This window comes from Diprion similis, chromosome 6 (assembly GCF_021155765.1).
Source record: "Diprion similis isolate iyDipSimi1 chromosome 6, iyDipSimi1.1, whole genome shotgun sequence".
In the NCBI taxonomy this organism is placed as follows: domain Eukaryota; kingdom Metazoa; phylum Arthropoda; class Insecta; order Hymenoptera; family Diprionidae; genus Diprion; species Diprion similis.
The window spans coordinates 7,668,705-7,685,348 of record NC_060110.1 but is presented as its reverse complement, the minus strand read 5'-3'; the positions used below and the strand labels follow the sequence as shown (position 1 = coordinate 7,685,348).

Below are 16,644 nucleotides of genomic sequence, written 5' to 3'. Positions count from 1 at the left end.
GGTATTTAAAGTATTAAATTTACACCCACGGCTGTTCTTTACATTACGTTATCAACAGTGGAAAACTTACCACAAGTCAAATTCACCAAATTTGGTATATTCAATTCGCATGCGGTATTTGCACGAAACAATTATTGACGATGCGAAGACGGATAAATGCAGGTTTAAATTACAAAACGCCGCCGCGTATATAACGATGAATTACTCTAGTGTATCGCATTCAGTCCGTATAAGCGTCTCTGCATCAATTTAACAAAATTAGTTATGTAAATGACACGTTAACGAAATAATCATTATACAGCCACTAATTCATACTTTAATATTCCCTTCACGTTATCCGTCACACTCGTTTACCATCGTACTACTGTTTTCACCGAGGTAGATATATTTACACAGTTTTTCGCGCTAACACAGTACTATAATAATTAATTCACTTTATCGCCCCACACAGTCACAATTTCTCTGCGCCTCGTGCGGCAGTGTAATAACATTAACAACTATACATATCATCATAAATTTTACTCAATTATCATTTCAACTACCGTCACTATTTAGTTATTTTTAGAGGTTATAATTACCATTATTATACTATTATTACCATTATTTTCATCATTATCATTATCTTTATCATTATTATTATTATTGTTGTGGTTGTTTTGTTTATAATTATAATAATAATAATAATAATTATTATTATTATTACTCATTCTTTAACCATTACGATCATCGGGCTTTTCACAGTTATGACGACAAGGAGGGCGCTGATTCTTCGGGCGGGAAATTCAAGGGAAACTGCAGTCGGGATTCTGGTGACACAGGGTCGTCGAAGGGATGCGAACCGGGGCTGCGATGGGCTCCTTGTTTCTGGGCTGATGCAGTCAGTAGTTGAAGCCGCCGGCCAGTCACCTCGCAAACGAACCAGCGTGCAGCAGCAGGAGAAGCAGGGCTAATGTCCTTGTCGCCGCTCCGCTATTACTCGAATTTCCATGCTGCATAGCCGCCGGATGCTCGCCTGAAACCGAAACGGAGTCAGAGATCATCCCTAATGACGAATTCTAAGTTAGGGGATTTTCGTTTTTTGTTTTTTTGTTTTCTTGGGGGGGGGGGGGGGGGGGGGGAATTTTAATGAATTTCATTTGTCTTTTTTTATTTTATTTTACAGTTTGAGTTCAGCTGTAGGAAACAGCAGAGAAATTATTTTCTTCAAATCTGGATATACTTTTGGCAATGTGTTCCAATGTAAAAGTGTTCCAATAATGTAATCAAATATATGCACAGCCGAAATCAGCTGAAACACGTTCAACCATTTTCTAAAAAAAAAAAAAAAAAATACCTCACAGTTAAAAAAATAATGACAACTATTGTGCCAGCAGAATTTTGCAATAGAATTTGCAGCAGTAGTGGCGATATATAATAATAAAATTTTTTTGTATCATATAATCTTTACTACGGTTATATGTAATTTTTACGTGGTTCTGCATAAAATTTTTACTCCTAAACCCACGTGTGTTTCAAGTTTGTGAGATGAAAAAGATCTCCAATTAATAAATCCAGGGATGGCGATGAAAAATCGTGATTAGAGTATTGCATTCACGCTTAAAAGGTACACAGGTAAGTATCCAGTATCTCAAGTTGTCCGTCAGAGCACTTTGCAGAAACCGGAAGTACCTACGGCAAGTTGGGGAAATAATAGCCTGTCCAGAAAATAAATCGTGGTCAGCCTGCAAACTACTCTGCGGTAGTTTACCGTTCAAGCCCACAATGGTTTTTCAGTGATTCGTTCAAGTTGGTTGCGGTTGAGAGGCTGCAAAACATTGCCAGAGAGAAGCAAGGAAATAAGATCTGAGAAGAGCTCCGCTCGTCTCACTAGAACAGTACATTAATTTCGGACTCCGAAAGTGAAACAGCTCATAAAGAGAGCGGTGAAACAGAGAAAATGGGAGAAGAAAACGTAGAGATCAGGAAAAACGGAAGCAAATTCACTTTGGAATGAGAAGGTGAATTACTTAAGACTGCGTGTGCGCACCCCGAAAAGAAACGGCAAATCTTATCAGATTGAATGCCTGTCTGCACATGCGCGGGTTTTGTCAGATTTTTGGGCAGGTCGGCCACCTCAGGCTTCAGCTGTCAAACGCGTTTTGTCAAGGTTATGTTTGAGTAGAGCGATTTTTTTTAAAGTTAAGCAGATCTTGAATTGCCGATATAGAGATTAGCGACGGCTTGGTAAACTCTTATTATCAACTAACTGATGACTGAACACCGCTATAAGTTATCACAACATCAACATCATCTTGTACCCTGTTTCGGGTAAGTTGACTCTCTGCCTTACCGATGTAGTTCGATTGTTATGCGCATGCGCAGTAGATCACTCGGCCTGCTAAGTTTCCCAGTTTCAAATCTCTACTTTGAACCACAGTCCCGCCAGACGGGTTTCCTCACGATTTATGAGTTCGTCCAATTGCCGCAAGGACTCGGGGCCGCGACGTCGGACAAGAAGTGATAATTTTTCACTGAAACGAGCGTCAGCATTCACCGTCACCGTTATGCTTCGTTGCGGAAGGGAAAGAAGAGCCAGAAAAGGAAAAGTAGAAGAGAACGCGAAACAGGAACGAAAACACGAGGTAGAAAAATTTTATCGCTACGACGTTGTGCGTCTCGTTACGTAGGCTTTTCCAGTAGTTTAGATATGTGAGTTGTAACGATGTTGAACAACACAAGTTATTCATTCAGAGCAAAAATCGAACTAAATATCAAGTCAACTTCGAATCTTAGTACCTGCAAAAGCAATACAGAATTTTAATGGAGTAGGTAAGATTTGCAATATTAATTTTTCGGATTGACATCAGCCGTACATTGTATCTAGAGAAAAAAAAAATCAATTGACACAACAAATATGCGATTTGATCAGTGTTTTTGATCACACTTTTTTCTCAGAGTGTTTCGTTCAGAAAATAATTTGTTCATCGCAACAATAAATTTTTTTAAATCCCTTTGTTTAATGTGAAGCGAAAATATGTTTTTAAAGTGCTAAAAGTTTTGTGTGCTTTCACAAAATGTAACAAATCAGCTTTTGTGTGTCAAGACAACAACTATTTCTTTGAAAAATTTAGTTGATTGAGAGAAAATTCTCAGAAATGTATTTCACTTTTGAGAGAGATACTTCGTCATGATGTACCATAACAGTTAATGGTTCGTATTGCTCAAACAAAAAACCGATTTTTTTTTGTGTTAGATGTAACGAAAGTTGAGCAACAAAAATTATTTCAAATTGAATCAGAATGTTTTCGATTTTACAGCATTAAAAGAAAAATTACTGGCTTATAAAAGTTTTGTCAAATTAAGATGAACTTCCCATTGAGTATGCACTAGATACGTCTTTTAAAAACAGCTTACGTCAATGAATAGCGTTTTGAAATGGGAAGTTTGGAACTTCGCATTGAGACGCTTATTTCTCATTGAATAAAGCATCTTGCATCAAAGATAATTCCCGGTAAAGATCTGGCGTGAAAAAAAGAGAAAAGGAGTGCAAAAGATTTTTCAGATCCGTTCCAACGACGAGGAAAGCGGATAATAATACAGTACAGGTGGATTGAATCAGTACTCGAAATTCTTTTCCACAATAATGAGAAAAGGAAAGGAAATGAGAGGGAGGTGAGGCGTTAAATTTATATTCGGTAAAATAAATTAGGCATTACAGGTAATCTGTGATTATAACAGTGTCTGAATATAAGAGACGAGGGGTAACGGAGGTATCTGCACATCAGTGAGTTTGCTCAAAAGAGCTCGAATAGGAATTAGGAAGGAAGGAAGGAAGAAAGAAAGGAGTGGCGAGGCGAGGTGAAAAGGGGGAGCGAGTAATACACTTTGAGTGAATAAATTTTGAAGGTAATTGGCTGCTCGACTGCAGAGGCGGCTGGGTCTCGGTGCCCGCGGAATAAGAGGCGCACCTTCTTCGGGGAAACTTTTAACATTATACCAAGAAACGAGACCGACGTTGGCCTTCCAACTCCCCGGTAACCAACAAGGGCTGTCAGATCCATTGAAGCGTAAATCACCGATAAACTCGGGTATACAGCTGGATGATAACGAGAGCAGCCTTAATTATCAATTTTACAAACTTAATTTTGAACCGGGAATTTTAAATAAAATATCGATCCCGTATAGTAAACGGATTGGAGCTACTCGAAACAAAAAGAATACAAAATAACATTTCGCGAAACTTGAACGATGAATCTCGCCGTTTAAAATATGCTGATGAATCACCGAAAACGCGACGGTAAAAAAGGTAAAAATAAATAAATAAATTTGTTCGGCTTATGCAGGTGAATTAGGGGTCTGAGCTGTGGCGCATTTTTTAATCTCAATTCCGGTAGGGGATTAAATTACAGCTTCCGTAAGGATCGCGTGGCATAAAATACGTTAAAATAATATACAAATTGAAAAATTTCTTTCAAACGTCACCGTTGTTTCTATATGATATACCGGATAAAACTTGCTTCACTCTCTACCCATTACGCAACGGGAGCATTCAGCAGGTGCCTCATTATTTTCTATGAGATATGATATAGGGTAGCTAGAAACGGGTCGGCTGGTGAAACCTGCGCGTTCCAGCCAGTCAATGTGATCCTATTTCGCGATGACAATGTATCGTTTCAGGTATCGTTTGTTCAGAAAATTGATGATCAGAAGGTGAGACAATTGCCAATATTTCGGTCAATAATTCAAGTACATTATGAAGCAAGAATCAAGTTTGGTAAGACAATAATGTGTACATGTGACAATAGTTTGAAAAAAGATAACTAATAGGTGTGACTAGGCTTAAGTTATATCCTGGTGAAAAAAAAATTTTTTTCAAGCTTATTCAAAATTCTGAATTTTTTTTAAATCTGCAAGTCTTGGATAGATATACGGATAGATATACATTAAAAAACGATCAGATAATTAAATCCCATACGGGAATTGCTGAAATGCGGTATAACACTTAAATTATATTACAATATTTTAAGGTGAAATTGATATCATTTAAAAAATCTCCGAAGTTCATTAAACTTACAATTTCTTTTCGAATCACATATTGATTCTATATCAGAGTCTCCCAGTGTAAATTTGAAAGAAAAATATGCAAACGGCTAGAGAATGCATAAGGATGATAATATTCTCTTTTTTTCGCACAAGCTCAGCGGGGACAACTCATAATGCAATACCGAATTCATCAAGGCAACGATAAGAACAGTTCTCTGAGCTATCTGATATCAGAGTCATCTTTTATACTTCTCCATCTTCTTTTCTTTTCTTTCTTCTTAAATGTCTCTCCTCTATGTTTTAAAAGTCGAGAGGAGCAATCTGGGGCAGCAAACAAAAGAATCATGCTACGTCGATAAAGGCTTGATCGTAAATTATTCATGGGAATAAAATACCTACCGGCAAGTAGCTAGACTATCGGCGTTGTGTGTAAAAAACGTTACTCCACTCGAGTGCAGGTAGTTATATAGCAATATAATTCACGTATTATAAACGAGCCTTGAGAGTCTTTCGTCTGGAAGATAAATGCCGACCATTAACAGTTATGTAGAGCAAGAGCAAAAGAGAGAGAGTGAGAAGGAGGCAGAGAAAGAGGGGATGAAAACCCCATGAAAATTTATTAAGATTCCCGTATACATATACGGGTATAATTATCCCGCTAGAAAGGGTTGAAAAAAATATCTGGTAATTTTATAACGTGCACTCTGCGTACAGGGAAAAAATGTTAAGCTTATAACGAATCTCTTCGCCTCTTCGTTAATTGCCTGAGGGAACCAAAGAAAAAAAAAAAAAAAAAAAACAAGAGCGAAATTTTTCAAAGCATTTATAATTTGCCAACTACCTGCATCAAATCTACTGTGAAATCGAACACTCGCTATTTATATTCAGTATCTAATATGACAAAATTATCTATTGATGCATTATTCTTTAGAGGTTTAACTACACTTGGTCAAAGTATAAAATGAATTTGATCCTTACTTCGGTATTTTACTGTCGGTACTTGTTTTCAACTGAGAAGTCTTAATTTTTCAATTGTCAATTAGGGTTTAGTTGTAAAACAAACACTCAGTTTCTCATTTTCTACAGTTTATATCTCCCTCGGTAAGCTCACGGTAGTATCTACTTCTCCGTGTCTACGTGTATCAGACGCAACGACGTAGGTACAATTTCCGAAGGATCAAAAAGCGCCGCTAATGTTTAAACGCGACATTGTGGATGGGGAAATGAAAAACGTTTGTATTTACCGACCAGCGCTGGCACAGAGCGCTGTGAGAGCGAGATAATTGGTTTAGTTATTATACCCGGAATGTATCCTCGAAACGAATTGTACAACCTAGAGAGAATTTCACCGCAGACTCGGAGCTCTTCCATTCGCCTCAAGCTCGGGCAATTCGTAGGGGAATAAAAATCAAAAAACATGTTTTTCGGACCTCGGCTCGGAGCCGAGGGGTCTATTAATCATTTGATTCAGCCGGCGTTTTTTGGTGGTAGCGAACCGCGTTATCTTCGTACGCATCGCACCCGATTACATATTTTATGGCGGTTCTGCGGTTTTTCCGCATCATGCAGAATGGCGGAAAGAGGCGACGAGAAGTCATGTGACGATTACTTTAATCTCGCGGAATGAGCGCAGAGGGGAAAAACAAACTCATTAGGGAATCATTTTCCGCGTCATACCGTCATCGCCTTTGTTTCGACGCTCCCGAGCTTATGCCGTGATGAATTTTTTAAATAAAGCTCCCCGAGCGCAACTCCGCTCTTCACCTCCCCCCCCCCCCCCCCCCCCACCCCGGCGCCATTTTCTACTCGACTCACACGTACCACGCAGGTTGTGTTCGGGATGAAAGAACGTGATTCATTCTAACAGACGTTTATTATTTTGTCAAAATCGACTTACTGCATTCCGCAGGCTCGCTAATTTGATCGCCATGCATGTTTCAAAGCTGCTGTTGTTACAGCACGGATCACTTTTCTTTGATAAAGAGAGACATACCGAGAGAAAAAGAAGAAACTTATTAGCAGGCTGAGTGACTTACTGCGCATGCGCAGAACGATTGAACTTTGTCGGTAATATTTCCGTCGGTAAAGCAGGGGAGTCAATTCACCCGGAACAGGGGACGAGCCTCAAGTTCTTCACGTCACATGGCGAATCGAAATGATATTGTTACGATGATTTGTAGCAGTAACAAGTGATTGATACAGTTGACAATAAAAGTTTGTCAAACCTTCTCGAATTACTGCAGCCTCTATTCCAGGTCTGCTTTATTTACAGGAATTCGTAATGGCTGCATACAATGCTTACGCCCCGCTTGACAGTTGAAGCTTGAGGCGGCCAACCTGCGTGAAAATCGAACAAAGCTTAAGCATGCGCAGTCACGTGCTCAATTTGAGAAGATTCGACAAATGATTATATAAACTTCAATCGATTTTATCAGACTGGGGGGAATTTAATTTTATATAAGTGCTGATAGAATCGAAGATATTATTTAATCATATAATTACAATATTAATCAGGCACATTTTTCTTCAGATTTCAATACTAAAGAATCGAAAAGAAAACCTGCGCTAGCTTTCACATGAAATCTTTGAAAGATGTCAGTAAATTCTAACTTTGTTGATGTTCAGTAGCAGGGTGACTGGGATCAGGGTGAGGATAAAGTTTAGTAAAGATTTATCCAGAAAACTCTGCGAGAAAAGGAAGAAAATCTGGGAAAGTCAGTTGGGTTTACTGTGGGTCGGGAGAACAGGTTGCATGCAATATTAATACCCTTTTGTAAAAATGTCTGTATGTCACGCGGTGAATATTTATTCAGGCTCGCAGCTCTAGTTGAGTGAAGTGAACGTGCAGCTTTTATTGCGAAACGTCGGAAACTTTGCCTTCAAGATGAGTTCTGACGCTCGCTGACAACCCCAAAAGTCGAGAAAGAAAATAAGGAAAACGTCACTCTGACAAAGTTCCGTACCGTAGCATCTCATAATTAAGGATGGTTGGGTCCCAACGCCTGAGTCGAAAGTTAGGAAAGCAGAAAGAAACTGTTTGAAAAATTTCTGATAATGTTATTTATTGCCTTAATAAAAAAAAACAACGATGAAATAACATCCCGATGTGTAACTAAAATGAATCGGAGTAAATTTGAATAGTAACAACCATTTCAGAATAAGTTTTATAAATCGAATGTTTGAAATGCTACAACCTTAGTGTTTTTCATATGATTCTCATCTTCTCTTAGGCTTATTTTGCTCACGGACCAATTCGCCACAAATTATTCAAAAAACATCCGAGAAATTCGAGATCATATTATATTTGAAAAGGCGCAAACGCAATTGTTGATGAACATCTATTTTATCGGACAAGCTATTTTCAACCACCTTGGTGGTGATTTTAAAAAAAATTCTTCTCCAGAAGATCTCTACGATAAACAAAACAAGCCCAAAATCTTAGAATCGGATCAAAGACACCAGAGTTTGATCATCTCGAAATTTTCATGATAAAACCTTTCTTCAAATTCGTTTCGATTTCATTCGTTTCTCCTTTCCTATAACTTTTATTCGGAATGTCCACCCATCTGTAATTATCCTTAACCAAACTACGTTCTCAGCTGGCTGAGAGGACGAACGGGATGGAGGAAGGAAACAGAAGTGAAAAAATGCAAAATAAAAAAATACTGACATCCGTTTCCATTGCGCGCGGCTCGCACTTATATGGATTATTAGTTAACTTCGTTTTATAACGCGATTCTAGATATCCGGGTGTATTATAATGCATCATACGTTACGGGTTCGTGCGATTTTAATGGTACCGTCGTCTCTTGTTATGCAACACCGCCGGTGCTTGTATGTTCAGAAATAAAAGAAGAAAAAAAAAATGCTTCTCTATACTCTCCTCAATGACTAATGAACGGTTATATGTGAAGTCTACGTTCCAGATATTCTTATGCCGATGTAAGCCTAGTCGGGATTACGTTTCGTTCATTAATTATCTCGTTATTTCGTACGTTATTAATGAACGAATTATTTCTCGTGCGAAAATTTCTGGTGCTCCCGTATGCTCATAATCTGCAGCAGATGCGCTACGCAGACTCGTGGATTTTACCTGATCCGCATCTAAAGAGATAATTATTCGAAGATGGTCGATTTTTTAATTTTTCTTCATCTATTTTACGACTAACGTATTTCTTTCGTGCTTTTTATTTGGTCAGTCAAGTGTAAAATGTACGCACGGTGGAAAATAATTGTACATGAATCCATACTCCAACGTTCACCCCTTTAATCAGTTTCATCCTATTCTCGCTTAGTCGATTTTCTCACAGCAATGCAGACTTGCAAATATATGTATCTACCTTGAAAAGTTTTCCAGATAACTTTTTCCTTGAGAAAACTGATCGACCTTTTCTCTCCCTCTTCGCCTTCAAATATTCTACGTATCGCAGTTTGATAGACATTAAAATGCGGGATGAACTGCGTTGCCACGGATAAAAGGTAGTTTCTTTCGATGATAAACTTGTTAGTGAATATAGTCTGTGCTTGAAAAAGTACCGAGACAAAAATTGAAGTGATAAAGTTAGCTATGAACGATAAGTTCAGACGATACTATCGATCAAGCTAATTTGGTAAAGACACTAAATTTTTAACCGATAGTAAACGAACGAAAAATATCCATTTACAAAAATTTTATACACAATAATTCGGATTTCTTTTCATTCTGATTTCCTCCCTTAACTGTATGGAAACAATTAATTGAATTTCGGATAAAATCTGCGCCATATTAAAAACTGCGTCTTTCGTTGATTCAAGCTCACATAAGATGATTGAATTTTCATTCAACGAATTCTGAATATGGTGAATAAAAAATGTCGAGGACATCGTGAAGCTCGAATCGATTACTGTGCAGCTTGACGTCAGATCCACCCGTCAAACTTCCGAACCTCGCAATACTTTTAACGTTATATCGACGCGAAGACTCCGGCTGCAAGTTTTCGTCCGACTTTCGAGTGCGGATCCGGATGAAGAGCGAGGGTATTGGCACCCGGTGGTTTCACCTCCACGTCCATCTTTACCACAGTCATGGTCGCTCGTCGCTTGTCTCTATAAGACGCGGAAAAGTGTGTACTTAAGTTGAACGAAGCTTTTCACGCGAAAGTGTATGCAAAATGCAGCGTAGCCAGGGGCTGGAAAGGGGTTGGATGAGGTGAGTGCAAGCCGCGCGGAGGATTTTCGTATGCGATAAGTCGTGGAGGAAGGGGATGAGGAGCCGGAAGTGCCGGTGAAGAGCAGCTTGGGGGTGGCATCAGACGGAACCCCCGAGTTATTCTCCTGCAAGACGCGTAAGGCAGCGAGGAAATAAATCCGTCAGATACGTTCCCCGACTTCTTTTCACCTCCGGGGTTTAAGGGATAAATCAGCCGAGATATTGTCCCACGCAAATCCAACGCCCCCTTTCCCCCTTCCTCCCTTTCTTTCCCTAACACGCCGGAATTTTCGAAAGAAGGATTCGCTGGATCATGAGTCGGGTTGTGTTACTCTTGTATTATTGGACGGAGGTTCATTGGCTCGGAATAGATACTGTTTGTACATTTTATTACGAGGTAATCGTACACTGAATGAATTCATCGAGTTTTCGTATTTGTGAGAAACGAAGATTAGTTTTGAAAAATAGGAAAATTTTAAATAGTGGAATTACAAAGAGAGATCTGGACGACAAAGCTTTATTTTGAAACGCTTGAAAATGGTTATAAAATCTATTAAATTCGTTCGATTTCATTTTACGATTGCGCGTTTTATTCAGAAAATCATTTTTTAGGATTTCACTGAAACACATGATCTTCAGCATCTTGGCGTAGTTGAATATTTAATTTCACAAAATTGCTCGACTTTAATTGTAATAATAATAAAAAGAACTTGTTCCAGTGACTTCGCGCAAAAAAGTTATATCAATAAAATAAGCCATCGTAAAGTGAAATCGAACGATATACTAAATTTTCAACCTTTTTGAACCGATTTAAAAAAAAAAGCAACGATATATTTAAGATTTCCTCTATCACACCAGTATTTCCTATTCTTGTTTTTTCACAGAAATCTTAGCAGTTTACCAATATAATGCCTTGATAAATATTCAATAAACAAATATCTCGTAATAAAATTGATAAAATTCATCGCAATTTAGCCAACTCATCTGATTAAAGCATGACTAGAGTCAATTTAGTCAACTGCGCAATTCAGGTAATTTCTTTTTGACACTGAAGGAAAATAATTAATTTGATCAAAGTAAACGGTAATTTAATCGAGTAAGTAAATAAACAGTGGGTTCAAATACATTACTTTTGATTCGGATACATACCTATAGATATACCATGTGAAATAAAATAACAATTTTTTGCGTTAAGTACATGATGCTCGATTCAATTATATATTTCACAGCTAATTATATATTCACGTAATGGTTTACTTGGACCACAGAATTTCTTATTATTCTTTGTGAGAAAACAACATCAAACTGAATGTCGATTAAAACAGTTCAAACATACATACATATACCTTTATAGCAATTACGTTAATGCATTGCTGGTTTTTTTTTTATTCCTAAAATAATTTTCCAAGTAGTGAATTTCTCGATGTTTTCCGATTGCTGTGAATAATGTCTGTCACAGCCATATTAAAATATAAACACCAAGTAATGAGATTCTATTCCACGATTTCAACCATCAAAATCCCCATGGGAACAAGGCATCTTGACTAATAGCATATTTTTCAACGAGGGGCGTTTCGGTTTCAGAGAATACGAATTCACTGTTCGTTCAGAGCATATCTTCATCTTTAGAACTGTATACTCTCTAGAAAGCGAGAAATTCGCCCCAAAATAGCTCGAGAGGATCCTTTTCTCGTTGGCCGTGACCCGCAGCTTGCGATTCGTTACGCGACTTATCTCGTTTTAGCTAGGCGGAATTAAGAGGTAGTGATTTTGCATGAAAGCTATCTGGGGACTTGGATCCGTTATACAATAGACGTTTCAAGTGGGCACTACTCAAGTGTGTCAAGGCGAAGGGATATCGACTTTCCTTGCAACATCTTATAGGGTCGAGTGTATAAGCGAATAAAGTACTACAGGCTGTTCTTTTCTTGTCATATATGTATAGGATAGGATAGTTTAGGTTTCATTTCTGAAAGCTTTTACTCCGATTTCATTACTTTTCATAATTAGGTGAAACGAAACTAATATAACCTGAGACTCGTGAATTCGAATTTCGTATTTATTATACTTCCGTCTCGAGTTTTTTGCAGTAAAGATATCAAAAGTAATATCAAAGTTTAGAGAATGCTGATGAGATGTTCAGAATTTTTATTCCTCGATTACGAAATTCGTTAGCATCTTATCGATCAGTCTAAATTCGTATTTTCCATGATTTCAAATGATAGAAAAACTATATATATCCCTCGAGAGAGGAGAATTAAAAATAAAAATGTATATCACAATTAATACACTTTACAGAGAAAAATTAATAATTTACTCTGCAGTCCGAATGTTACTCGGTCAAAGTATTTTTATTCGAAATCAAACGATTCCAATTTGTATCCAATAATCAAATTCATAAATTTTAAATTAATCATTTATGAAGTAAATATCGGTTCGTGTCGAATTAAACGAATATGGAATATGGAATATCGAGTGTTATCTTACTCGCGATAAAACAATTTATAAGAACATATTTTCATGAGGTACTTTCACGTTACGTAAACATAAAACACTTGTAATGATTTTTATGAATACTAGACTTCTTTGATTGACTGTCAAAATGAAGAATGAAAAATAGAAGGAAATCAAATATACGAGAAAACAACTATTTCGGGGGTTTTCTGAAAAATCGATTCACCACCAAAGTACAAAGATACGGTTCATTTAAATTCAACGAACGACATGTTTTTACAGTGAAAAAAAAAAGAAGTAGAATAATGCAAGTAGAATATCGAGAAGGGTTCGGAATACAGATTCGGTAACCGAATAATACTTCACTTAGCCAAGACACAAACCCTTTTCTAGAATGTTTGTGGATGGGGAGATATTAGCATTCTGACTGACTGACTGACTGTATCGAACATCGGATCATTACGTTATCCGACGTTATCCATCGTCCAATAATTTCATTGCTCTATCTTACTAAAAATTTACCTACTTTACCATAGTTTCAACCCCTACTGGGAGAAATTCCAGAACTGCATTAGCAGCACGCGTACTTTATCGACCAAGCTCGAGGGATTTTACCTGGTGAGGATTGAAACTGTGATAAAGTAGGAAGCATCGATTACGTCGGACAGCGAAATTATTCGATGATCGATAAAGCGAATCAATCAGAGTCATAATATCCTCTCAGTCTCAAACATCCTAAAAAAGGGTTTGCATCTTGGCTAAGTATAGTGTCGGTAACCGAATCTGTACCTACCCAGAATTTTCCACTCTTGTTCAACTGAAAAAAGTGTAGTAAACCAAACAAACAAATTTCGCAATCGCTATTACCAAAGAGTGTAATATTGACGACTATAATGACATTAAATTGTTACTAACTGTACAACATTTTTAACTCGTGAACAATATTTAAATCGTGACTATATGGATACCCATTCAACTTAAATTATATCGAATGAAATTTCTCTCAGTGCTCAACCTCACGCTGTTCGGAGTTTCATTCGAATAATTACTTTTTGGGCCACCCTCAATATGGCTGCCAATGAGATACGAAGGCAGGGGTAACATAAGGCTGATATAAGACATGATCGTAATAAAAGAAACACAGGAGTCAGGATAGACGACTCACCCACCATTGAGTACGTGCACCATGACGCTGGCTGACTCCGCCGTCGAGGGTGCGCAGGTGTAGTTCCCCGAGTCGGCGGGTAGCGCCCGAGAAATTAACAGCTTCGAAGTCCGCGTCTGTTTCTCCGTTACGACGCTGATTCCACCCCGCTGACTGTAGTTTATAACGTGTTCGCCCCTGTACCTTTGGGGGCAGATGAGAGGAATCAATTTATTACGACTGACTTCAGGATTGCACGACTGCGCTTTGCGTGCACATTAATTTAAGGTGCGCGAATGTGTGAAGTTGGCGAATCGCGTACGAGCAGAAATTCCGCGAGTTTGTGTATTAAATGAGAATTCCATTCTCGTACTTTTCGAGAAATTGCTGAGGAGCTATATCTATACATGCATACGCTATACAGGGCGAGATTAAAATTTTCTTTTCGTCTTCCGGCAGCTTTCTCTGGAAAACAAATAGCTTGCCAAAAGTTTTCAAACAAAGTCTCGCTAACTGCTAAAGTTACTTCTCTCTCACCGTCAATGGAGCGGGCAAAAGAGCGCCCCTTACCTTTTAAAAACGATCCGCGAATGAAGCCCTGCCTTGGATTTGGGCAACGATTGCTTTGCTTATTCATTTCAGAATAGATCGTCACACTGAGGTGAGACAATGGACATTGAATTGCATTCAAAATCAAGGCATGACACAATACTAATTTAATTTAAAAATAACCTGGAAATTAGGTCAAAAGTCAATCGAGGCTGTAGGCGAAGTCTCTTTAATTTGTTTCAAGTTGTATTCATTGCGATTTGAAATGCGTGAAAGTCAATAGTAATTCACATTCGGAAATCCAATCAAACCGACAAAGTCCTCATGAAGAATATTTTTATCTCACGTAACACGAGCTGAAACTTCCAAACCTATACGGGATACGGTTTCAAGCAAGTTTTACACAAACAAGCAAATTTTGCACGAACTCCAACCAAACAACAATAATTCAATTATCGATGAAACGAAGCAGAACTATTTTCAAGAAAAAACAAGGCAAATTGTTTGCACAGCTTTTATTGCAATCGTGCACACGGAGAGAAAAGAGGACCAACGAGAGTGTGCAAAAGAGTTAAAATATCAGCGCCGAAAAAATACTAGAACAAAATTCGTTCATAAATTGTGCGAAACTAAAAAGGAGTCGATGATACGGAAGCGAGTCAAGAGCGCTGCAAGCCCCTCGGGGAACGCTTTATTTCCGTAGGCGGCTACATCCGGGGATGCTTGAACCCGATTGCTCTGCACGTTTAGTTTGGAGCGTTGGGTGTAGTGCGATCGGTAAATCTGAACACGTATACGATTATCAAATCGAAGTATCTTCCGGGGTAAAATACGCCGATTCTGATAGCACATATCAACCTTACAGCCTCGGAAAGTAACCCGCGTCTTTACGATATTACGATGAATGCGGTAGGATTTTCAAGGGCTGTAGTCGCCATTTCGTTTTTTTCAAAATTTCAGCAGAGAGAAAATGTGGCGAGTGGTTATCAAAGTGATTCAGGTTTCAAAGTTAATTATACGTATTTTTATTTGTATAAAATAATACCAATTAGAAAAGTAATTGAAAGAAATAACGATGGCAAAGAAAAATCAGTGGCAAAGCGCTTCTTAGTATCTAAGTCTCTTGAAGGTATGAGGAGCAAACCATTGAACGAATTCTGATACTTTGAAGGAGTGCAATATGACTTACCAATAAATGAAGGACGGAGGCTCCGGAGTCTTAAGGACGGTGCACGTCAGGTTTATATCGCTTCCACTTTTGATGTAGAGTTCAGGATTCCCCGTGATCATGGCTTTCGAAACTGAAAAAAGCCAGACGAAAAGTGTGAGAGCTTAATTGATCCTGGATGAGAAAAGGGTGCTGGTGTGGAAGAAAAAATTGATTACGTAACGAAAGATATATATATATATATATATATATATATATATGTATATATATATATATAGAGAGAGAGAGAGAGAGAGAGAGAGAGAGAAATGAAGAAAGAGGGTGAAAAAAGAGAAACAAGTGGATACCAAAAAAATTCAATCACGCGGGGGAAAGCCAAGCCCAACGACCCGGCGCGCGCTAATATTATTTTTGTATCCCGTTGGGGATCGAGTTAGTATTTTACATTAAACCAAAATGAAGGGCAGCAAAAGTTCCAACCAGATATATACCTACCCTTGCGTCGTTAATGCAATTATAGGGGTAATACAGTTCTAGCTGATCTGTACGATTAAAAATACGTTATGCAGATCCGAATAAGTGTCTGTTCACCTTTTACAATCCCGTACACGTAACCTAATTTAAAGTTAAGCCAAAATTTTTTCTTTCTTCTTTCTTTATATTTTTTTTTAATCTCAATTTCACGGTGAAACGATCATTATACGTCGTAGACACGAAGCCGGGACGATCCTTGGTCGAGAAGGCCGTTGTGTAAGTTCAGACTAGTGGTTTCAGTTCGTTAATTTCATGTAGTGAATCTGTTCGTAATCAGCTAAAAGGTAAACAGATCGTTTTACTCGATAATAAGGAGCTGAATTTTGAAATGATGAACTTGGAGTACGACCGACTTGTCTCGAGGGTACTTTTGACTGACGAGGAAAGTAGCACGCCAGTTTTCATAATTTTGTAATATTTTGTTGGCGGCTCAAAAAACATTAGACACGTATTTTTCTTACGTCCTAATTTGGCCATGAAAGTAGCAAAATCCACTACCAAAGTTTGTCCCCGAAAATCGGTTCTTCACGATTTCTCGATAAGAACCAACATTTTTTGGATAAAACCAATTGGAAATTATTCACT

General features: G+C 38.0%; 1 protein-coding gene across 3 annotated transcripts in view; it reads right to left on the bottom strand.

Moving 5' to 3' along the window:
- Positions 1–732: 732 nt before the first annotated feature.
- LOC124407177 (limbic system-associated membrane protein-like) overlaps positions 733–16,644 on the bottom strand; it is a 182,238-nt gene continuing 166,326 nt past the window's right edge. For 2 of the 3 annotated variants that reach the window (XM_046883039.1, XM_046883041.1), the window contains 3 exons: positions 15,547–15,658; positions 13,834–14,012; positions 733–1,012 (listed from right to left, as the gene is read on the bottom strand). In XM_046883039.1, coding sequence (XP_046738995.1) covers positions 903–1,012; positions 13,834–14,012; positions 15,547–15,658 — 401 coding nt within the window. In that variant the 3' untranslated portion in view covers positions 733–902. Of the gene's footprint in view, positions 1,013–13,829; positions 14,013–15,546; positions 15,659–16,644 lie in introns of all 3 variants that reach the window. The other variant, XM_046883042.1, reaches the window with a different exon arrangement.